This window comes from Sturnira hondurensis, unplaced genomic scaffold (assembly GCF_014824575.4).
Source record: "Sturnira hondurensis isolate 20B ecotype Veracruz unplaced genomic scaffold, ASM1482457v3 Scaffold0003801, whole genome shotgun sequence".
NCBI classification, from domain to species: domain Eukaryota; kingdom Metazoa; phylum Chordata; class Mammalia; order Chiroptera; family Phyllostomidae; genus Sturnira; species Sturnira hondurensis.
Window position 1 is genome coordinate 3,752,373 of NW_028076432.1, and position 24,976 is coordinate 3,777,348.

At 42.3% G+C, this 24,976-nt stretch overlaps 1 protein-coding gene across 2 annotated transcripts in view; it reads right to left on the reverse strand.

The window, feature by feature from the left end:
* Nucleotides 1-8,912: 8,912 nt before the first annotated feature.
* The window catches only part of RAB30 (RAB30, member RAS oncogene family), a 77,565-nt gene continuing 61,501 nt past the window's right edge, over nt 8,913-24,976 (reverse strand). The window contains exons 1-5 of one of the 2 annotated variants that reach the window (XM_037042831.1): nt 23,229-23,427; nt 22,885-22,985; nt 19,337-19,420; nt 12,691-12,874; nt 8,913-10,648 (exon numbers count right to left, since the gene is read on the reverse strand). In XM_037042831.1, coding sequence (XP_036898726.1) covers nt 10,398-10,648; nt 12,691-12,874; nt 19,337-19,420; nt 22,885-22,977 — 612 coding nt within the window. In that variant the 5' untranslated portion in view covers nt 22,978-22,985; nt 23,229-23,427 and the 3' untranslated portion in view covers nt 8,913-10,397. Of the gene's footprint in view, nt 10,649-12,690; nt 12,875-19,336; nt 19,421-22,884; nt 22,986-23,228; nt 23,428-24,976 lie in introns of those variants that run through there. The other variant, XM_037042830.1, reaches the window with a different exon arrangement.

The window sequence follows — 24,976 nt, forward strand, 5'->3', positions numbered from 1 at the left end:
TCTACCTATGCCTCTATCTTGGCCGGAAGTTGTCTTTTTCTTATTTACTTATTTTTTATTTATTTTTATTTATTGTTTGAATGCAGTTGTCTCCATTTCTTGCTACCACTTTTCCCCGCCCCACCCACTCCCACCCATTCTCCATCCTTCTCCCCTTTGGCTTTATCCATGGGTCCTTTATACATGTTCCTTGACAACCCTTTACCTTCTCTCCTTCATTGGCTTCCTCTCCCCATCCCTCTGGTTACTGTCAGTTTCTTCTTTGTTTCAGTGTATCTGGTTGTATTTTGGCGGCTTGTTTGTTTTGCTCATTAGGTTTCACTTATAGGTGAGATCATATGGTATTTGTCTTTTACTGCCTGGTTTATTTTACTTAGCATAATGCATTCCAGTTCCATCCATGCTGTTGCAAAGGGTAGGAGCTCCTTTCTTTCTGCTGCATAGTATTCCATTGTATGAATGTAGCACAGTTTTTGGATCCACTTATTTACTGATGGGCCCTTAGGTTGCTTCCAGCACTTGGTTATTGTAAATTGTGCTATGAACATTGGGGTGCATAGGTTATTTTGAATTGCTGTTCCAGGATTCTTAGGGGATAATCCCAGCAGTGGAATTGCTGGGTTAAAAGGCAGTTCCATTTTTAGTCTTCTGAGGAAATCCCATGCTGCTTTCCACAGTGGCTGCTGGTGCAGTCTGCATTCCTGCCAACAGTGCACTAGGGTTCCCTTTTCTCCACATCCTTGCCAGCACTTGTTGTTTGTTGATTTGTTATAATGGCAGTTCTGACCCGTGTGAAGTGGTATCTTGTGGTTTTCATTTGAATCTCTCTGATGGCTAGTGATGCTGAGCATCCTTTCATAAGACATTTGTCTTTCCCAAGGCAGAGGGTGAGAGACAAAGATTGGGGTGGGGTTAAATTTAAAAACAAAAGTGAAAATCCACACCACTGCAGTGGAGAGAGGGGACACCTAAACACAGATTCCTGCACCTACCCTGTCGTATATGATGAATAAATGAATGGCCGAATGAATGCCTCCCCGGTGATGAGTAAGTAGTCTCGTTCTTAATTATGAAGAATAATATCTTAAGTGAGATCCCTAAAAAATACAGAACCACCATATAATGTGTAATTGAAGATATGTAGTGCCCCACAGCTCCTCAGTGTCAGAATTCAGATTAGAATTTGACTCCTTGCTCTTTGTGCACTAATACTTCCAAGATATCACTGGATAAAGCATCTTTCTCACCATTAGAAATAATACACTTTTCACATCCTGAATATAGCAGAGTAATCTTATTTAGTGTTCTCAGAGGCCATTGAGATTATTCAGTATAGCCCCTTACTTTACAGAGGAGAAATCCATGGTGCAAAATGTTAAACGACTTGTCCAGGGTGGCCAGTTAGAGAATCAACAAACTCAGGTCTCCACATGGCCAGGTTCAGAGCACATTCCATGTCATGCTGAAAGACATTGGTGTACCTAAAGCTCATTTGCTTTTTATATATTCTGATGGCATATCCTCCCAATGTGGGCAACAGGAAATGTTTGTTTATATACAAGTACATGGGAGAGCAACTTCCATTCATCATTTAAAAAAATCTGTTACAAATAGTTTTTGATACATTCATCCTTTGCACAAAAAATACATCCTTTTTACTTTGACTATCAGCATGAATTATAATTCTTAATAATAAACATTTAAGCTACAATGGACAGTCAGGTGGTTTGGCTATTTTTCAATTTCTTTTGCAAGAAGAAAAATCCAAACTTTAAAAGCCAAGTGATAGGTAAAGGAAGTTGTATATTAAAGGTGCTCCTTCATTGAATCCTAGAAGATTGAGTACTTCTCTCCAGCATGATTTGTAGCTGGCCTTTAAAACAATGCAGAGGACTTCAGAAATTCTCTGTATGATGACAACTGAAGCAGTCTTCATGAAAGTGATTATCGTAGCTAAGTAATAGGTTTATAGAAAAATTCTTACGGACATATTGGGGAGTTAGCTGTTATTTAAGGGTCTCCTAAGTGAACAATTGATTTAAGATTATAAGTTGCATTACCTAACTAGGAGTTTAAGATGTTGTCCTTAAATGAACACACATTCTTGATTTGCAAGACTAGTTGCTTTCAAGAGAGATGTGAAAACATATGTATGCAATGTCCACAGAAAAATTGTATTCAGTGTTCACAGCAGCATTATTTGTAATGGCCGAAAAGTGGGAACGGCCCAAATCCCCAATCCCCTGATGAATGGGCAAATAAAATGTGGTATATACATACATTCAATGGAATACTATTTAGTCATAAAAAGAATGTATTGACTCATGCTACAGCATGAAACTTGAAAACATTATGCTACACTTAGAAAGAAGTCAGCCACAAAAGACCACATATTGTATAATTCTATTTATGTGAAATGCCCAGGACAGGCAAAATCGGTAGAGACAGAAAGTAAAGCAGTGCTTGTCAGATGCTGGGGGAGGAGGGAGGGAGAGTAACTTGAAAATGAGTATGGAGTTTCTTTTTGGGGTGGTGGTTCTGGAGACAGATAGTGGTAATGGTTGTACAACTCTATAAATATACTAAATAACACTGACCTGTACCCTTTAAAGGGGTGAACTGTATGGTTCTAAGTACATTCACTGTGTCTCTACTTATCACTGTGTAGACTATTATAAGGGCTGGCTAAGATTTATATGTAATACCAAAACGGGAGTAGCTAAGAGAATTTTGTCAATGGGAACATGAAACCAAACTGACAACTAGCTTAAATGTGTTGTCTTAAAAACATGAAGATAGTTGATTTGTCAATGAAGAAATGAAACCAACCAAACTGTCAACGAGTTATTTTATCTTTTTTACAGCGGTTGATTGATTTGGCAATGGAGATATGAAACCAAACAAAAAACAAAAGTTACTACATTTTATCTTTTTTTAATAGCAAAATGGCCTTATGAACAGTTATATAGCAAAATTTTTTCTGACAAAGATGTTTACAGCAAAAAAAATGCCATACACAGAATTATATGGTAGGTGTTAATTTAGATTTTTTAATTAAAAATCTAAAAAAAATTTAATTTTTAGAGGTGCAACTTCATCCTTCCTTTTTAATATTGATTGAAGTTTTCATATAATCACCTTTCTACATAATGGTCATTATGTGCTTATATTTCCAACAGGCTTTTTATTAAGAAAGAATACATGATCACATAAAGACATGGTACAGTGTACTGTTAATATCTGCATATTAACATTTAGAGCCAAGTGTTATGTTTGCATTGAAGCTAATGGTTAGATTTTGTACACTGGTTTATTAAGATATTACTGGAGCCTATGCCTAAAACCAACAGCAAATATGAAGAATTGAGTTCATAAGATTTAATGACTAATATGTTTGATAAAACTATGTTGAAGTCCATGTTTTAATGAGAAGAGATAGGGAACGGGTCAGGGGGTGGGGAGTCAAGGACTCTGACTCTTCATAAAACAGCTTTTCTAAATATTTTTACTAGCTGCTGAGAAGCCTTCCAGAATGATGTATTTTGCATTTTTCATCCCTATACTAGAAATCATGCACTAAACTATGAGGCAATCTATATGGGGCACTTTTATATATGGGGCACTTTTGACCTCTTAAGAGATCAAAAATCTCTTTTTAACCCTTTATTATCTGAAATTTTGAGAAGTTTTGGTTTTTTTAAGGGGGGCTGCCGAAAACAGCAGTTTTACTCACACACTCACACTTACACATTTACGTACCCCCCTCACGTATTGTCACAGGCGCTCGAGTCATCTGCTGTGTCTAGAGCACTGGACCCTGCAGGGAGCAGAAATTAGAAGCTAGCATTTCAGTCATTGGAACTGTTCTGCAGCAGGGACTTGAGAGCCCCAACACAACTTAAAGGGATATGAGGGTTGTTTAAAATTTTATTTAAATGAATTAGTATTCATTGTCAAATAGCCTATAAGAAAGATCCACTAGCATTCTGCAGTTGTATAGGACAAGAGAATATTTATTCCTGTAGATTACATTTGAGAAAGCAGTATGTTTAGTAGCTGGTTTTCAGAGGGTTTATCAGGTCTTGCTACTGTTATTTAATCCAGGCAAAACTAACCTTAAACAAAAGCTATGCAGCATTCAACCAACTAGTTACAAATTATCCTAACAGACCAGATTCTTATCTTTTGTCATTCTGTACATGAGTTTTTGCTTAATTAGACATTTGGTATTACAATTGTTATTTCAGAATTTAGTGCACACATAAGCAGGGAGAGAACCCCAGCTAAATTTCAGCGTTGGTAATTACATCTATCAAATAATGGCATCTATGATATTAAATTCTGAAAGCAGACGATATAACTAGAATTATGACTGTATTTTTATTGAGATGAAGAAACTAGGTCCTCACAACCAGACTAATTCTTCAGAAGCTTACTTTGTTATCAAATTACATTAGATAAAGAAAAATACATACTTTAAGATTTAGCCAACAGTAAGATTATGATCTAAATCATACCAATAAGAAGCTGAGAATTTATTATAAATACCTATCCTGACATTCCCTCAAGGAATAATTACCACCTTAATGAGCTTTTCTGTCATTTTGAAAAATGAGGGAAAAGGGCGATAATAAATGGCAAACATGACCCCTTGAAAAGAAGAGAGGATCAACCCAGTTTTCTTCCCATGAAGAAAAGAATCAAGAAGAAAGGTTCAAATTGCACTGTGAGGTATTTCAGTAATAACGTTAAGTTTCCTTAATGAGGAGTTACAACCCTGGAATTACCTATAGGGAGAGAGAGAGAGAGAATGCCTTTCCTAAAGTGTGTGAAGTAAAGGAAGCCTTGGGTAACAGCAGTGCCCAGAGTCCCTTTCAGAAATGGAGCTCTTTTCCTCAAAACCAAAAAGGAGTCTTTGTTTTGTCCTAAGGATCTATACTTGCATCAGAGCAGCCAAAGTCTGCTCTTAATCAAAGAGAAGAAAAACTAATATATGAGTGCTTACTGTTTACTAAGCACCATACTTTCAATGTATCTTTTCTAATTGTCACAGTCCTCACAGGCATTGTAAGTCAGTAGGTGAGAAACTGATCCTCAAGAGGTCGTACTTTGCATAATAAAGTTCACTAATCCACTGCAGTACTAGGGCTCCAGGCACCTCGCCCAGTGAGTGTTCCGCCCTCCGTATGCCTCCCTATATCCGCCCTTTCGTGTCAGAATCACAGCCCTCTACGGATTCCATCAGGAACTAGAATGAAATATCTCCAAAAACTCTGCTTCACCTCAGTGGGAAAGTAAAATTTTGACTCGTGCGTTCCAGAAAGTCAACTAAGGGATAGCTTTCATGCTCTGCTCTTTTAGCTAAAGGAATCACAGGAAGTCTCACCAAAACTCAAGAGTTTCTACTGATGCAAGGCCAATGGGTTTTTAATAAAGACCAGTGAAATCTATCAGCCCGGCAAGGATGCAGGTTATTTTGCAGGTGGAATCATTTGGGTCATGGAATTTATTAGCAAATGTTGCTTATAGTTATCTCTGATTTTCAAAGACCTGCGTTTAGTTACTTTCTACGTGAAGCAATTTGGCCTCCTTTCTGTTAAAATCATTTTCAGATCATGTTTTTGGTTTTTTCCCCAAGAGAATCAAACCAAGTAACCAATTGGTATTTTTTCCCAAAATGGATCTTGGGGACTGCTTTACGTCAGTCATTTATCCACCCATCTCGGATGGGGGCTGTGCAACTCATGTTGGTATATTGATGGGATCTTTAACTGAAGATTCTGCTCTACTAAAAAGGCCTGTCATGAAATCCTGAAGAACACCAATTATTCACCAAACTGAGCCTGATCTATTTTTGGCAAGTGACAAATACACAGTTTTCATGATTTCATGTAACTTCTATTAAAACACCATCTTTAAAAATTTTTTTAACTGTTTGTGATTTCAGTAGGACATCAACAATGGACTGACAAAGGAATTCTAGCCTAGGGCATAAGGGCAAGTAGCCTTCTGGCCTAACAACATGTACCCAACCTCCTTCCTGGAGGGTAAGAGTGAACTTTTGACAGCCTTTTTTTTTTAACCATTATCTGTATAGGTCAACACATTTAATTGAATGTGTTATGAGGAGCAAAGCACTGCAACATAGAATTTTAAGTTAATGGGTCATCTGATCCGATGCCTGGTCACTTCTGGAATCCTCTCTGTGTCATCTTTGCTGAGTTCTCATCTAACGTCTGCTTGACAGGGACCGGTCCTGAAGCAGCGCCGTCACAGTGAACCCTCCGGCCTCTGTTTAACGGGCCTCATCACACCCTCTGAACCACAGAGTCTTGTTCTAATACACTAATTGCATTCCTCTTCCCCAAGCTTTATCTCCCCAAATCTGTCAAATATTCAGATGTCTTAAATTTTAAATCCCTTAACCATCTTTTTTTATGCTTCAGTTTGTTTTTAATGTCAAAGTATAGCTTCCAACATTCCAATGTTACAGACTTAGGAAAGGACATGAAGTGTCATAGGAAAGGAGATGAAGTGCCACCCCCCTTGGTCTAACATTACAGTATTAATAGTCGTCGGAAGAGATGACAAGTTCTTAACTCAGTGTCCTTTCCACCCAAGGTGAAGGACGTAAGGGAAAGCAGTGTTCCTTGTGAACACAAGTAGGCTCATGTGACAAATGAAATCTGAAAACACATCCCTTTCTTATCCCCAAATTAGTGAGCTATACTGTCTGAAAGATAGGACATGCATTTTTTTTTACTACTTTTGATGTTCTGGTTAAGTCTTAAAAGTATTATTATACTTGCATTAAACACATCTGTCTGGACCATGAATGAGGAATGTAAGTAACCAGTTGCCGTTAAAAAAAAAAATTCTAGATGAAAGAAAGGGCAAACCCTAGAGAAACTCTTCCAGAGACTAGTGCAACTTGGTTTATTATTTTTTTAAGTGTTTTCATGTTTTCAGAAGACCAATTCAAAATCACTTAAAACTGATACGTCTGCAGAATGATTCGTTATCTGAAAGCTGATGCTAAATCTGGAAGAATTATGGGATAACTAAAAGAGTAAATGAGGGAAATCATTGATCTAACACTGGAAGTCACCAGTGACTTCCAAGGGCATGCACTCATGAACAGAAGGGTCCAGTTTTCCATTAAATTCTCCCTCCAACCTCCAAGAAGTCTAAATTGCTTAAAATAAATAATCCTAATCCAAATATCTTATTACTGCCAGTGGCTTTTACCAAACCCTATATCAGGAACTGACACATGGTTAAAGCAATCTCTCTGACTTCCACTTTTCTTTTTCTTGCTACTTTACTCAGGAATGAGACAGAACTTGAAATGACCAAAAGGAAAAAAGAAAGGCCAGGAAAAGCTAATAGGCTAATTTAAGTAATCCACAGAAAGGGAATTGGCCCTGTATAATCAAAATTAAATGTTAACATAATTCAATATGACATTTAAGGAATAAAAAGCCTTGCACAGATAAAGGAGAAAGCACAAAATCCTTTGAGGACACATTCTACACAAAGCCATAATAAATCATTAGTATCAGCAAGCAACATGATTTCACAGATTTTTCCCAAACCTGATTCATGACATGAATATGAGACATTGTCATATATTTAGTAACTTCAATAAAAGCAGAAAGATCACACCAAAAATGCAAGTAGACATGGAGTCTGACAGTCTTATGACTCAGGGTAAGCCAAACTGAATTAGGAGAGAGCAACTTCCTTTTTCATTCACCATTAAATGAGAATTCATTTTTATTTAAGAAGACTCATCTTAGCAAATATTGCCATGACAAGAACTAGTAGCCAAACAAATAAGTTGAGGTCCTGGCCTGGGTTTTTTTTTTTTTTGAGAAATCTCTATTTAACCATTCCTCATGGCACTAATGTATTTATTTGACTATACTTATTAAGCACCTACAATATTGTCAGGGATTATTTTCAAACTTGAGCTACATCAGTAAGCAAGGGTCCATAAAGCCTAATCTGGAATTCACACGACTAAGCGGGGTGGGGGGAAGGGCTACATTCTCATGAGTCCTGCTGACGGCCGTGGTGGAGTGACAAAGTTACAGAAAGGCTGGAAGGGGTACCAGGGAGGGGACCAGGAGCAAAGCTTTCAAATCCCCTTGTAAGTGTGGCTAGTGATAGAGGAGGGTGAACCTTAGGGAATGAGAATTTCAGAATACAGGAATGGCTCTAAAAGCTGTTAATTTTACATAAATGTGTCCAATGTAACAAAAGTCCTGTTCTCAAGTTCACAAAGCAGCTTGATGTTCAACACACTTGCTGCTGTGAGACAAAGTTGGGTCATGATGTACGAGGGTAATTGGATTTTTGCCCTAATTAAAAGATAATAAATCTAAACTTAGGCACATTTCCTCACAGTTTAAAAAGAGAAGCTCTTCTGCCCAAGTTGGTCAGCTTGTTTTCTGAATACCTGTAGTTGCTGGCTTAGTGGAGAAGGTAAGGGAAAAAAAGGCAACAGTTGTCAATTCTTTTGGTTAGTGTTTATTAAAATGATGTTTCTTTCCTGTAGAGAGAGATTCTAAAATAAAAAAACAATTCCAACTTCTGGGCTGTCTCTTACTCAGATAATCAGGACAGACACAGTGGGGGCAGCCAAAAGTATCAGTCCCTTAAAGAATAATGTATAGTCCCCATGTGCCAGGCTGGGTCACTCTGAAACCTGCTAGAGAATGCTAGAAATGCTTTATCAATACCTGGTCTCTGCAGGACTCACTGCTTTAAAATTAGCTTTCCAACATCCACATGTCAGGACTGAGATTGGCCTCCATCTACAGAAACAGCAGGGTTACATCTATCCTTATTCCATTACTCATCCCTCACTTATGCTAAGCAGCAAGCTACATAAACATCTGAGAGCATCAACAGCATACAGGTTTATTTTTCCAATTTGCATTTATATCAGTAAACAAATGGGACGGTATCAAATTATGGCACTGAAGAAATAACACATATTCAGCAGCATGTCTTCCATTTTTGAGTCCTGGTTTAAAATCAGCTAAGTAAAGGCATACACACCTCCATCTGAACTGGAGATGTGCAGTAACACATGCATATCAGGAGAGGAGGCAGTCAGGAAGGAGGAGGGAGGGAAGGGGAAGAGGAAGAGAAGGGAGAGCCAGGAAAGAAAGGGGGGAAAAGAAAAAAGAAACAGGAAAGAATGCGTGTCCAAATGTAACACTACTACACAAAAGAGGTGACAAATGACGATTGAACCGCCTCCACAAGCAGGTATTTTCTAAGGTTATCATTGAAGATACAAGAATGGTTCGTGAGCGTTTGCATCTGCTGCGATTTTCACTCATACTAAAAACCTACAAAATCCTAGGCCTTGGTCTGCCCCAGAGCGATAGTGCCAGAGAGCGGATGTGCCAGGGCTGTGCTCTGCTTGGCACGCTCCACCGCAGTCCAGTCTTCCACAGTATTTTGGTCATATCCGGTCTGTCTTCTCATACCCACTTGTCATGTCTTAGAGCTCATCTTTTATATTAGAATATTATCTACCATTTGTTTTTCATTTTTCCTTTTTTTTCACTTAAAGGACAAGAAGGATGAAAAATGGTTAAGATTTAGAGGGGAACGTAAAAGAACATATTCTCTTCTCCAAAATAATCCACCCTAGAAAAGGTGTAATGACACTTTGAGAAAGAGTGCTGATTCATAGACTTCCCTTATTTTTTTTTATTTCTATGAAATACATTTAAGGACATAAATGTACTAAAACATTTGGTCTGTGAAACAGCAGAATCATTAGCACCAAAAGGAGTTGTGGATCTTGTATATATCATTAAAACAATAATGGTTAACTGTTGGTCATGGGTAAAGGTTTTGTTTCATTTTTGACATCCCAAAGTTCTTGAAAGTGCCTGTGGACAAGAGAAATAACACTTTTCAAAATCTCCATGGGGTCATTCAACACGCACCACAGAGACAGTACTTGGCCTTCTCAGTTTTGGTTATCTGGTGGACAAGAAAACCAAGGCCCCCAGGAGCCCTAAAAAGAACATCCCCCACATACCCCCACTGATGGGCAGGAGAGGTTTCTCTGAACTGTGTTCAGGTATGCGCTTTTGCTTGCTTTTTAAAAAAACAAAAGCAACATGCTCTGCAGGTCATGGAGTGCCCAACGCAATCTTTTCCTTGCTCTGCCTCCAGACTGCAAAAGGATGAAACCATGATATGTTCTGCTAATGCTGGCCTGTGGCCCAGGCCCTTGGCCTGGCATGCTTTGTAAACTCAGGAGTCAGAAGGTCCGAGAGCAGGAGCCACCGTCCCCGCCAGGTCTCCCCAGCAATTTGTGGCCCATTGGGGCAGCTGCTGATTCCTTTTGCTTCTCTGTGCCTCAGCCTTTAGTTGAAGTTACAACAAGTCAAATAACTGATGCTTTTCCCTTCTCCAGGTAAGGGAGACGATACATTGTTCACAAGGGTGTTCTGCCTGGCTTCACTGATGAGGCGGCATGCTAAGTCAAGGAAGAGTTTCTCCACATTATCAGATTCCTTGGCCGAGGTCTCCAGATAATACATGTCCTGGGCTTCTGAGAATTCTTCAGCTCTCTGCTGGGAGACCTCTCTCCTTTCAGCCAAATCAATCTTGTTGCCTAAACAGGGGTAAAATCACAGAAGGAATCATCATTTGGTTTTCTGTAGGCTTGCAAACATCAAAATCCAATTCCATACCTGGAGTCAAACCAGACAATGGGCGAGTAAAGCCAAGCAAATGGGAGTGTAATTACTGGAATGTTTATCTTTAAATACCAGTGCCATCTGTAATGGCAAAGAACTGGAAACAGCCCAAATGTCCATCAGTTGGGTCCTGGCTACATACACTATCATACACTGATTGTTATTTGGAGTTATCTGCCACTGCAAAAAGCAATAAAAAATATCTCTATATGCTGCCCGGAAGTGAGACAACAGGTTGTATTGTTAGGTAAATAAAGCAAAGTAGAAGAAAGTGTATATAATTCACAACGGTCTAAGAACAAGGATAAAGGTATATACACAGTTTATTTGCTTGTTTTTTTAATGGGAGAATAAACCAAAATCCTAAAGATAATGGTTACCCATTAAAGAAATAAGGTTAAGGGATAGGGAGGAATAGAAACTAGACCTCTCTAAATATACCTTACTTTACAGATTTGACTGCAGTATCTACATAGTTTTACATAATAATATAATTAAATTACACAGTTAATATGAAATTGAAGTTTAAAAGCAATTCCTAAAATTGAAAGCAACTTAAACAAATGGACCTGTTTGTCATGAAGTGGCATAACCACATGGAGTAACAAGTCCATGTGAGTTGAGGAGACGGTAACTTAGCTATGCATTCCCAGCCATATACATGTATACGCTGAGAATGAAAAGAGTTGAAGGAAAAAAATCTTGCATTGTTGCAGTAATCATCTTGTCAGTGGTAGGTCTGGCATTGTTATTCTGAGGCTGCTATGAACATTTTTGGGGGATAAAGCAAATGAGTAATTATGCAGGTGTCATTGGGACACGGATTTTTGGCATGAGGAAAAGGAACTACAGATACAAGACCAATGAGGGTAAGCCCTGGCTGGTGTTGCTCAGGGGACTGAGCAGTGGCCTGCAAAGTGAAAAGGTCACCAGTTTAGGGGCACGTGAGAGGCAACCACACACACTGATGCTTCTCTCCCTCTCTCTATCCCTCCCTTCCCTGCTCTCCAAAAATAAATAAATAAAATCTTTTTAAAAAAATTAATGAGGTTAAATGAAAGTCCTAAATTATAAATGGAAGTATTGGCACGAATAATTCATGGCATGTTTTAGCTTTAAAAAAATTTCTACCTCCATTTTCTGTGAAATCCAGCAAAGGTGATATATCAACAATGTTACTTGGCAACATTTTCTATGATAAATCCCACCTGGCCTGGGAATTCTGCAAGGCTGTCTACCCAGATTTCCAAATCATGTCTTGCTAGAATATACAGTAATATTCCTTCTTAGAAAACATTTTAAACATCATATATTATTAACATTTTCCCATCACCACTAGAGGGATTTTTAATGATCTGGTATTTCACTGCAATTCCATTCTCAGTGGGTGTATTTGTCATCGCAGAAAACCACGGGCTGTATTCTGCTTTTTCCACACAAAGCAGGTTCTACCTTCCTACAAAATGACACAAACTACAGAATTTCCCTTAGTAGATTCTTTCTGGAAATTAGAATTTCTCAAGTCAGCATAAATGTAAGAAAGGAAAAAATTAGCCTAAGTCCATTTTTTAGTCAAAAAAACAATTGCTTCACTGATGAATTCCTTATCAACCTAAGAGATATATTTTACTCCTAGACCAACCACCGGTTTCATGATCTCGTAATCAGATGTTAAAGAATGTTTGGCAGCCACATGACTTCGTGGCAGTTGGCCCTCTTCCCTAGCGCCTCCATGGACAGAAACATCCATCAGCAATGTTTCCTACTTTACTCTTCTACACCATCATGGGATAGATAGGACCTATTTCATTTCCTCTTCGATTGCAGAACTGAATGTCAACTGCTTGAATTATACAGCTGTAGACTATATTCTTGAAAGGTGCCAAGGCACAAGCTTTATGTGATTATAAATTCTCTGATGCCCCCAAATCGACTTCTCTCATTAGCCCTTACTTACCAACTAGCACAGTGATGACCTTGTTGCTGGCATATTGTTCTATTTCCCGCAGCCACTCAGGAAGGCAGCGGAAGGATTCCTCACAGGTGATGTCATAGGTGAGGATCAAGGCATTGGCGCTTCGGTAATAGCTCTGGGTGATAGACCGAAATCTCTCTTGACCGGCTGTGTCCCAGATCTGAAGCTGTAAGGCACACAAGAAGGGTCAGATTGGGGGAGCAGCAAAGAAAGAAGGCAATGCTTTAGTTCAGAAGTGGAAACACCTTCACCCAAATAATTTCATAGTTATTTTCTGCCCTAATAAAAAAGCACCTGTAGTTTTTTAAAAAACTGTTGTGTGTGTTTAATTAGGAACAGGCATTGCTTTAGGTTTTGGGGGTTTTTTAAAAAGATTTTTGCTTTAGGTTTTTTTGTTGTTGTTAGATTATTTAAGAGTTTCCCCTTTACTCTTTTTTCCTTCCTTTTGTCGAATTTATTGGGGTGATACGGGTTCACAAAACCATCCAGGTTTCAAGTGCACAACTCAACGGACATCATCTGCACACAGCACTGTGCGCCCACCACCCCAAAGTCTCTTTCCAGCCCATCCCCCCCCTTTGCCCACCTCCACCTGCCGCCACCCCCTTTCCCTCTGGCTAACACCACACTGTAGTCTGTGCCTTTGAGCATTTATTATGTGTCAAGCTCTATTCTAAGCACTTCACTTGTAAAAACTCTCTTAATCCTGACAATAACTATGAGGTGGGTACTTTTACTGTATCCAATTCTCACATGAGGCACAGAGACATTAATTAAGTTGCTCGACATCTCACAGCGAGCATGTCCTAGCGCCAGGTCAGCCAGGCAATATGGTCCCAGAGTCTGCTCTCGTCAGCACAATGCCGTATTATGAAAGTCAGGACACAGGGCGAGCTGTCATTCTGTGACTGCTGGCATTTCAGTCAGCAATGGGAGGGGGAGAGAATCCAACCGCACCACCTTTACCAGTTCAAAAAAATTCAGATGAATATACTGAGGTGCTATCTTTGTTCATGAAAACAGGAACAATGCCACGGCAGACAAAAGTAGTGACTTTCTTCCACCACTTCTGCTTTGTGACCTTGAGCGAGTCACTTAGTCTCTTTAGGCTTCACTGGTTTCTTTATAAGAAAAGGTTAATAAACATGTAAGCCTGTTGAAAGTTCACACATTTTCTGAAGTCATCTACCAGTTCCATGACCTGATAACTGATGTTCCTAATTATAAATAAAAAGGCCAAACACTGATTTCTCCCTGAATTTCCCCTCCCAGAGTAGAAGATACTGAGGGAGAACTGTTCTCCAGAGAGACTGCTGAGTGCAGAACAAATCTGAAGGCCTTGAGAAATAACAACAATAATAATCTTCCCTTCTAATTGCATAAAGTTCACACACCACAAAATGCATTCACCCCCATCAGCAGAACATCGTTTCCTCGGAGAAGGCCCCCTCCGATTGGGCCGTTCCCCACCCCCACCCCACCCCCACATATCCTCTCCTGCAGCCCACCCTGTAGTTCTCCCTCACAGCACGGGGCACATCCCAATCATTTATTTAGTTGTAACCATCTGTTTAATGGCTGGCTTCCTCACTCAACTGAAAGCTTCACGAAGGGAAAGTCGGGGTCCATTTTACTCAGTTTCCCCCGCACCAAATAGAGTACCTGGCACATAGTAGGCTGTCCAGGTATTTATTGACAATCCCGACTAACCCCTACAGCAATCCAGTAGGTTAGGCAAGTTTAGGCCTGCCCCTCATTAGCAGGAAACTCCATCACCCAGTGGTTCCTCACGAAGCTGGGACCCGGACCCCAGGCCTTCTCCTTTGCTAGTCCTTCTCATAGGCACTCATTTCAGGCCGCTGTGCTGTGCTCGCTCCTGGAGACTGATTTAAATGGGCATCGGCATCCAGACAGCATGAGTCAGCTGGTGTCACCCTCTGCTCACACCAGGTTAGCAGAGGAAACGGATGAGTGGTGGGTAGGCTGTCCCTGCCACCAATGAACAGCAGGGAGACTCCTTAGGATGGGTTGCCGCTGCTCTTCGATGCGCACACGAGAGTCTGTGGATGCTGCAGGCAACCATGCAGGTGCCCAGACAAAAGTTATTTCTCTGCTCTGCCCCAAATGTAGGGGTACGGTTCCCCTCTGCCAGGACCTTAGCACAACAGACTACTGTTGTTGTTTTTCAACAAACTGTTGTTTTAGTGCCATACTGAGCCTCTAAAGCACTTGTGATGGGATTTAATACTGTCAATCATTAGAAATCAGTATGTTTTCTGGGCACAGAAAATGGGCACATCTTGAAAACGGGTTTGAGAATTAAAGCCACTGAAATACCTTCTTTAAAAGGTGGCTGTATTGCCCTGCCAAGATGCTTTCTCACAGGAGGCTACCTATGTCCAGCCTTATTGTGGAGTCTCAAGGATATCCATGTTCCACTGCCTTCATCATTCAACTCAACCTCACCTTTCTCTCTGCCATTCATTTGTTCCTTTCCAGCATTTACAGCTCATGAATCTATGCAGAGCACTGTACTAAGCCCAAGGATGTAAAACACAATCCCTGACCTCAAAGAGTTCACCGTCTACAGGGAGGATAGACCCTAGATTAACTAACCATAATACAAAATGAGATGTCCTTTTACGAGGCACCAGCAGGAGGAAACGTCTCCTAGGGTCAGGCTCGTGCCAGTCAGTTCTGTCCTCATTACCACAGCCAGGGCTTTCTGGCCACTGTCGCCCCCAGCTCGGGGCTACACTGCTCATCTCCTCTCTCTCTTCCCACCAGTCCTCACACCTCTGCTGTCTCATGGTCACGATAACCTACTGCAGTCATTGGTTCACTGGAGCGCCTCCTTGCTAGACTGAGTTCTTTAAGGGTGAGGACTGTTTCTTACTTCACTTTGTACTCCCCTGCCTTCCTAGCAAGGTCCATGGTGCACAGTGGACCCGTCTGAATGAGGGCCAAGTGAGTAACAAAGGCTGTGGAATTGCAGAGGAAGGATTAGTTCTGCATAATGATCAGTGGGGTCCTGAGGAAGTTCTCACAGATAAAATGTGTGAGACCAACGGTAGTGAGTTACTAGGGAGCAAGGGTGTTTTACCTAACACAGGCTTGGAACAAAGCATCTACTCTAACAGGATGGATGAGTAAATGGACGGCCAGATGGTCAAATGAGCAAATACATGTGCGTACTTTCAAGACTTTCCTATCTGTACAAAATATACCTGATTAGAGAGAAATCCAAAAAATCTTTTATTGCTATAATGAAGCTCCTCAAGTGTTGGGAACTGCCATGCCTGGTTTCAGGAGCTGTAACCCCCCACCCCCACCCCGCTCCATGGCTAAGGCTGAGTGAGCGACCTTCGGACCATAAGCCACTAAGGAGACAAAGCTTATCTCCCTGGTAGGAGCACCGCTTCTGCTCCTTTTTCCATAACTGGCCTCCAGTGCTTGATCAGTTAGCCAATGATGGGTAAGATTCCCCAAGGGGGGAATGACCTAAGACAGGTACGATCATGTGGAGGCCCCAGGAAAGGACTTGGGGGGCTATGAAGAAAGGGGGTGAAGGACCATTGCCCCTCAGCTTTGACAAAGCCTGACTCCCCTGAGTCTGTGAGAAGTCTCCAAAAATTCCTTGGCTATCTGCCTTCTCTGCCTGACTTAAGCCTGAAAACAATGACTGAGGGTGGTGCAGCCCTGTGCTGGGAATGGCAGGCTCCCCAGGTGATTAGGCCTGAGAAAGGATATGTAAAATCCTGTGAAGCCTGCTTTGCTAAAAATGCTCTTAGTTAAATGATAAAGGCCCAGGCAGAAAATGAGTTTGTTTTCCCAAAGTTTTGTAGACTTTTAGCTGATAGACCCTGACTTAGAAGAAGCCCTAATAGTTCTTTGTATGCTATCTACTGTTTACTGCCTGACAATGATTAATAAGTTGTATCTGAACTCCTGCGCAAAAAAAAAACAGTAAAGGCCTGTCTAGGCAAGGGTCAGGGCACTCTCCCCTTGAGAGGGTGGCCAGGCCGTTCTGAGGTGCTCCCCCCTTGAGGGAGTAGCCATGCCATCCCTTTTCCTCCACAGGACTCAGTAGTCTGTGTGAATTTGTCTTGATTTTCCGTCCATAACACCGCAGGCACTGCAGGCCAGTGCACACATCACTCAAGTTAAAAGGTTTTAGACCAGCTTACGATTTTACTTATTACTCATTTATTTATGATAGACTTAAAATATCAACGGAAAGAAGAAAATTCTATGTACGTTTTAATTATATTTTCTACTCCAGCATAGCGCGTGAAGAAAAGGACCTCTTCCCTCAGCTTTACCTTTACTGTTTAGCAATAAGCCTTAATAGCTATAAGAATCTTTCTAATTCTGATTCCCTGTCCTCAGTCCTGGGAGCTCTCTTAGAAATAACTAGGCTTGTCGGGGAGGGGCTTGGATGGGAAGTCAGGAGGGGCCTGGGTTCTGGTCCTGCCTGCCATGCGCCCGGTGGGTGGTCTCTTTTCTATGGTCTCCATGGGGCTTGGAACAAACCTGCAAACTGCTAGCAAAACAGACACTTAATCACCAGAAAGAGGTGCCAGTAAATGTTCAGGAACAAGGGCAAAAATAACACAGCAAGTGTTTCCTTAGCAAACCCTACACCTCTCTGCCTCCTCTACTGAAAGACGAAGAAGGTGTGCCTCATGTGTCCAGTTTTAATGAGGCCCTTGCATTAATGTGGTGGAAAAGGGCCATTTTGTTCCTTGACTCTACATATATGGCTAGAGAGGATCACAGGCAAATGGGTTAGGACTTCATCCGGGAGATTAGCCAACTCTCACTTTTTATGGATGAAGGTCCAGAGGCCTGAACAGGTGACGGCGACAGGAACTGCGCTGTGAATACAAAGATGAGTGAGACACAGCCTTGCTCTTGGGCAGCCTGTGGTCTCATGATGGAGTCAGATGTTATAAAAAGATGGATTTCTAGCTGAGCACTTAAAAATGAGGTCATGGTTCGAAGGAAGAGGAATAAATCTAGTAACTAAACCCGGGGATTCAGAAAAGTAAGCCTGCTCTTTAACAGCATGGACCCTTTCTTACTCAGCCCTGCCCACTCCCAGGGCCTGGCACACGGCAGGCACTGACACTTTGGTGAGAGGAATTAACTTGCACAAGTACATGTACATAAAGGGGAAACCCAGACGCTTAGAAGTAAAATGCCTGAAACAGTAGTCATCTGTACTCAGCTCCTCGACACGGCGACCACCTCCACTCCTCTGGAATGAGGGCAAGCTGCAGGTGCCCGCTCCTGTCTCCCTCCAACCCCCACACCCTAGTGCCTTCTCTGCATACCAATGCAGTATTTCCGTGAGCTTTCCAGTCGGCATTCATGTGGATTTTGTGCCCGATTTTTGTTTTCCGGAGCCCCCAGCTCTCCATTACTATAGTGTTTGATGTAATGTGTACAGCAAGGAGCCACTCTGGAGTCACAGCTGGACGAGGCCCTGGACCGTTTGTGTCCCCACTCAGGAATCTGGTCCAAAACACTTCTCTGTGTGTCTGTGAAATGCTACAGGAGCAACTGGGAACTTCTTTGCCCTTTCCGAAGTATGTGAAGACCAGAACACAGGTGCGTGTAGGAGAAGGATGTAAATACCATGGGCTCCAACTTGGGATGCTTAGGCTGGGAGGTAGCCAGAATGCTGGTGCCATTTGCACCATGCAGCGGACACCAGGGTGGTGGCTACTTTCCATAGGCCTGAGGTCCAGAAGATCTAAGACTGGGACTTCACCAATTCTAAGGGGCACGTCCCTTTACCCTCCTTGTGTGTGATTTAGTTTCGTTTCACCCATCCATCATCTTTCTTTCCTTGCTCCAAGGTGACGAGCTTATTGTACCTCCATGCCCCACTTCTTCCATGGCAGGGGAGACCCCAGGAAGACAGTGGGGTGCACTAGCCCACCTAACTGGTTCAGATCCTGCCTACCTCCCTTCCTAACTGTGAAGCCACAGATCAGTCACTCAACCTCTCTGAAACACACAGAATGAAGATAATTTACTATTTACCTGGCAACTCATGCAAAAGCCCCTGGCAGAGGGATGGACACGTGTTAGGCACTCGACAAGCACTACTCCCTTCCAGACTACATAGTTCTTACAGGTGCCAAATTATCCAGAGGCCACAGAGCGGAAAGAAGACACCATGGAATCCTCCCGTAGTATTTCCCCCTTGCTAGGACTAGGGGTATGAGGGGAGACAGCGAAAGACCCACCTGCCTGAGTGACCCACAACCAGCGTAGGAACTCACTGCTGCTTTCTCGGGGCCACTGTTCAGAGGCAGTAGCGCCACTTCCTGGCCCAGCTCAGGAGATCCCAACAAGAAATTCCTTGCTTGTTTTTCTATCGCCTCTGACATCACAGGAGACAGGACAAACTTGCCTCAGCCCTTCTTTCTCTGTCTTCCCATCTGTAAACACATCACCCACAACCCCCTCCTGTCCCCATAAAGGGAATGTTTGGAAATAAGCTGCCATTGCTGAGTAGATTACTTCCAATGTGGTTGTCAATATGATAAATGTTACGGAAACACTACTTCCTCTCACACAGCACAACAAAAGCCTTATTGAAAACTTAGCGTCTTACCTTTACTTTTTCACCATTAATCTCCACTGTCTTAATCATAAAGTCAACTCCAATTGTGGCTCCTTGACCTGGGGGGAAAAGACCCTAAAGGGGAAATAATTAAAAATAACAATTAAGCAAATCTTGCAAGTAAATGAAATTCCCCCACTTCCCCCATCACTACCCATTCCCAGTCTCTTCCTCTGGCTGAGTGAACTAGTAGAGAAAAGAACTCTAGTTTGTGTCCTTATAGCCCTGTTTTAATTTAACTTTGCATGTACATACGTATGTTTTGAAAGAAGGGGAAAGGAAGAAGAAAGAGGGAGAGATTCTGAAAGAAAAAGAAAGAAAGGGAAAGGGGGACAAATAAAGAAGAAGACAAACAATGAGGGCAGAAAATTGGAAAGGGGGGGATCCAATGTCAAAAAATGAAACAGAAAAATCAGATATGAGTATAAGATTGAGAAGCCTGGAGGGATGAGACCAGGATTGCTGGGGTAAGGTCAAAATGGGCAGGCTCTCTCAAAGAGGTAAGATCAAGGAGGAGGAGGAGTAAAACTAGGGCATGAACAGCCACAGGGGAGGACAACAAGCATGAGCAAACAAGCAGTCAGTATGAGGAAAATGAAGGAGCAATGAAGCTTTTGGATTTCCCTGTGCCCTGAGATGATGTAATTCCATGAAATCAGGCCCAATGATAATGGGGAGATAACTGAAGAAAACAAAGTCATTCAGGGAGAAAGTCCAGTAAGAATAGCACTAAACTAGTAGGTATTAGCCTCAGGATCTCTGTGTGACGTCAGGCAAACTAGTTCCCCTCTGTGGGCCTTAAATTCAATGAGTTTGAGGCTGATATAAGTATTTCAAAACAACAACAAAAAGTTTTCCCTCACTCATCTACTGATAGTTGACTTTAAGTCAAACTTTTAAGCTGTGATACATTTACAGAATGGAATACTATGCAGCAGTAAAAAGAAAGAAACTCTTAACATTTTGCAACAACATGGAAGGATCTGGAGAAAATTAGGCTAAATGGATTAAGTAATTCAATGAAAGAAAACTATCACACGATCTCACTTATATGTGGAATGTAACAAACACAGTATACTAATAAACAAAATAGTAATAGAAGCGTAGATACATAAAACAGACTGACAGCTTCCGGAAAGGAGGGGGTAAGGAGAACAGGATGAAAGATGGTGAAGGAATTAACAAAAGAACATTCATGCATGACCCACAGACATAGACAGCAGTGTGGGGACTGGCTGGGTGGAGGTGGGGAACGGGAAAAAAGTATGAACTGTAACAGCATAAACAATAAAAACATTTACAAAAATTTTTTAAAGTTTTACCCCAAACTGGAAGCTATACAAGAAAGACTTCATCAAAATCACATGTATAATATTACATAATATTTCCTTAGGGAGGGAGGTGGAGCTAGAAAGCAATTCGATCAAGGAAGCACATTTCACCTAGTTTCTCTTCCCTCTTCACTTACATTCTAGGATTTCCAGAAATTAAAGTAAAATGGATTTTATTAGCTCTAGCAGCTAAGATTGGGCCATCTTTAATTAAGTCCATTCCTTAACAAAAGCATTCTTAATTAATGTTTAGACTTAAAAGACTGAGCTTCAAACCAACAGAAAATGTTCCATTGCGTGTGTGCAAAAGATGTAAACATAAACATTCATAACTCCACTTACAAATATTGAGTCAATTTTCCTCTATTTTGGTTTGGCTCAGACACAAGGCTGCCGAGCGTCAAGCTGACAGCTCCAGCTGTTTTGCAGCCTAACAAATGCCAAAAATCCTTCCCAGTGTCTTTTCCGTCGTTTGTCCCCCAACGCCTCATGCCTCAAAAGCAGCTGAATCCAATTCATTTTAACTGTCTACTAAAGAACAAAAACAAACAATCTTTTCTATGAAATATGAACTTGGCAGGGGGAGTTGAGAGACTGGGAGTGGTAAAAAGTAGACAGAAATGGAAAATAAGGGGTAGAGTGTATATTGATAAAAATTAGTATTTGACGATGAATGCATTTTTACCTCTAATGATACAGTTTATGCTTTTAAAAAGAAATGCAAGATTCCTATGGTTTCAGAGGTTAGAACATGCAGAAGAGAAAAATGATCAGGCTGAGAACCAGGAGACCTGGTTCTCAGGTCTAACATGCAGCCTAACATGACGTGAGGTACTAAGGAGTTATCTCACCCCCCTGAGTTTTTCATCCATAAAATGAGAGGAGTGGGCTGAATAATCTCCAAGGGATCTTTCAGTAGTAAGACAAAGTCAAAGGAATTTTTGAAAAGGGGACTAAAAACTCCTCTGCATCTTTGCTGTCTTGTTCTCCTGCCGAGAGCAGAAAAGGTTGCCCATGTTAGGTGGAAGTAAAACCAGTCGGGGTGCCCAGTATACCACCGTGGGGGGTTTTGACTGACCCCAGATGCGTCGGCTTGTTGCCTTTGATTCCACCAGGCTAAGACTCAGGAAAGGCATGAGTCCTACTATGCTCATTATGGTGGGGAAAACCCAGCCTTTTCCAAAGGTGACTGACTCTCCGTCCTAAAGCTGCTTGTCTTATCCAGCCTGCCTCTCCAGTCTTCCCCAGAACCCCAGACTGCTGTTGCTGCTGCTGTTGGTGCCTTGGAGATGACCCCACGTGCATCGGGAGGCCCAGCAAGGATGGGTGGCCCACCCAGCTCGTGGAGGAGCCAGGGCCGGAGCGGGGACTGGGTCCTGTGTCCTGACTCTCAAGCCAATGTGCTGTCCAGGGCACCGGGTCACCCTGTGCCTCAGATAGAAGAGCTGGTTCCAACTTTCCCAACTGGCACTTCATGAAAATGCAAGATACTTGCACAACACCAGAAAGGATGCCATTCATCTCTCTTCCAGAAAAGTACAAAAAAAGGTCAACCCCAGATCGATTTCCCACCATTTCTGTAACAAAAGCAAGAATATAATCTCTGGCAGTCATTCTTGAAAAGGGCAGCCCCCCTGGGAAACTTGTGCTAGATCACAGGACAGGGACTTGACCCAGAGAGAGAGCACTTGCCTTAGTTCAAAGAGTCCTTCGCTGTTCTCATTTCATTCCTATTTAATAGGTCTAGAAAAATCAGCATACTTGGTGCTGACCCAATATGATTCACTCAGTTTTCTGGGAGGACTGGAGAGGGCGTAGGCAGGGAGTTCATTGGTTTAGTTTATATTTACATTTTTAAATTAATATTTAGGTTTAGTTTGATGTCCAGATTCATTTGTTTCCACTTTTGGATTATGATTAATTAATAATCTATTTTTAGTATTGCACCCTGGAAGCAAAACAACTTGCCCCTGTCATGGAGGACGCAACAAGAGGCACGGAGGAGTGGTGGGAACCCACGCAGCCTCGCTCCTGCACAGGGGTTTAAAGAGCTCTAGTCTACGCTTCCCAGCTGGTGCCCCTTCAAAGGGTAAGTTCATAACTGGCAGCCAAGAGGCTGGCGCTGGGCCAGCCACTCACCCTCTGAGCTTCTCCTAACCCCGCAGGCCAGAGTGAGAAAGCCAGTCCCGGACGTCTGAGTCCTCTTACCTGAGTGAAACGTCGAACTAGGCACGTCTTCCCCACACCAGCATTGCCAATTAAAACAATTTTAAACAGGAAATCATAATCTTCCATACTCATTTACACAGCTGCAAGGCAAACAGACACAGCGAGAGTGAGATGGGGCCTGGTCAGACTTGCCCACAGAGCTCAAGCTGCACAGGCCCTGTCTCCCCGGGAACGACAGGCCTGACTCATTCGAAGAGCAATTTAATGCTCCCCTCTGGTGACTCTGCCGGCGAGGGAGGAACACACGTGTTTGGTCACAGATGGACTTTATTCCTTCCCAGTCACCTCACACAATGGAAAGCAAATGTGTGGTAACCTTTTACCTGGTAACCTTTATTCTTCCAAGTAGTCAGGTCACAGGGCACTCATGTGGTAAGATGTGTTTTCCCATGGAAAGGAGATGACAAATCCATGTGCAGACAAGCTGGGGGTGCAAGGAAGCAGGGCAAAGGGGAGTCCATCCACAGCTTCAAGGCAGTTTATGTACAGGCTGTGTATGCCTCTGGGAGGAACGGCTATGGACTGGGAGACTGGATGAAAGGGGAGAAACCAGGAAGGAACCTTTTGGTCTCTCTCAAGTTGTGGGGTCCCCGGGTCTCGCCAGTGGGAGTTACCGCCATCTTTATCTTCTCCCACCACCCACTGCCAGCCACCCCCTGCTACAGGGCCGCCCAGAACACCTGTCCCCACTCCTACGGGCTTTGGGGCATGTCATTTCCTCTGTCTGGGATGCCCTCCCTCCCGCTCTTTCTGCACCAAGAGGTGAGTTCTTGAAGGCCCAATGCAACCATCTCTTTCTCTCTCAATTTCTCACTGATCTTCCCCAATTAAAATTAAACACTTTCATCATTCCTCTGTCCTAAAACTCCACTTGCTGCATACAGCTATTTGTTTAAATGTCTATCCCATCCTTGAGGGAAGGGATTACATCTTTCAGCTCTATTTTCCTAGCCCATAGGACAGAGTTACACCTCATAAATGACTACTCCAGAATTAAAGAACTAACCAGTGGTCATATTGCTTAGGTGTAGGCCCTAGTTTCTCCAGTTGTGCTAAAAAGAATACTATACACTCTATCTACTTCAGAGGACTGTTGTGAAGATTAAAAAAAAAACTATACAAAAGAGCTTCAGTATCCATCAAGCCCCACCCTAGCGAAAACAACTGTAATCTGTTGAGTACCTGTGACAGTACTGTGCCAATCACCATAGGAAATATAGAGACGAGACAGTATCTGTCCTTGAGAGCAACATGAGAAAAGTTGAACAACAACAACAAAAGCAAGTTCAATTCAAATCTGCACACCACTCCTTTCATAAGGTGTAGCCAGACAAGCCCAGTGGACTCTAGAGAAAGAGGAAAGGGATGACAGCAAGCCCATGAGAGGGACGCTTGGGAGAGCTAGAGAGGCCTCAGGTCACTCCTACCAGCCAGCTGAAGGGCAGAGGGCTGCAGGTTGCAGGGCAGAAGGAGAGCCCACCGTACTGAGACCTGCAGATCCCCTGTGTGCAAAGGTGATTTCTGCAGGGAGTTCAACAGGTCCTTGGAAAGATGGCTGACAACAGGCCAGGTGCAGCTGGCAGCTCATGGGGATCTGTCCCAGGTCATGGGACCGGGAATGGAAATGTTCCTCTGTCAGCAGCCTGGGTCCATAGGAAGTCGTTGCACTCACTACATGCCAGGCAAGGTGCAGTACTCGGCACTTTATGTGTGCTTCTGCTTATTTTCACAAGTCTATGAGGCTGGTATTTATGTTATCTACTTTACAAGTGAGTCTACTGAAAAGAAAAGAAATTAAGAGAGGAGCCTGAAGTCCGAAAGCCAGCAGCCAGACCTCAAGTTCAGAAGGGCGCAGTGTCATTGACAGAACTCTAGCTTTGGAGCCCGAGAAGCCTGGGTTTAGATCTTGACTGTGTGGCCCTCTAGGTCTGTGCCTTTGGGCAAGGGGAAATTTTTTAGTCTTAACTTTGCCATCAACCACCACGGGCTAATAACAGCTAGATTACAGAGTTGTGATACTTGAAGTAATGAATGAAAACCCCCAAGAACAGTATCTGACTAAACAGTATTT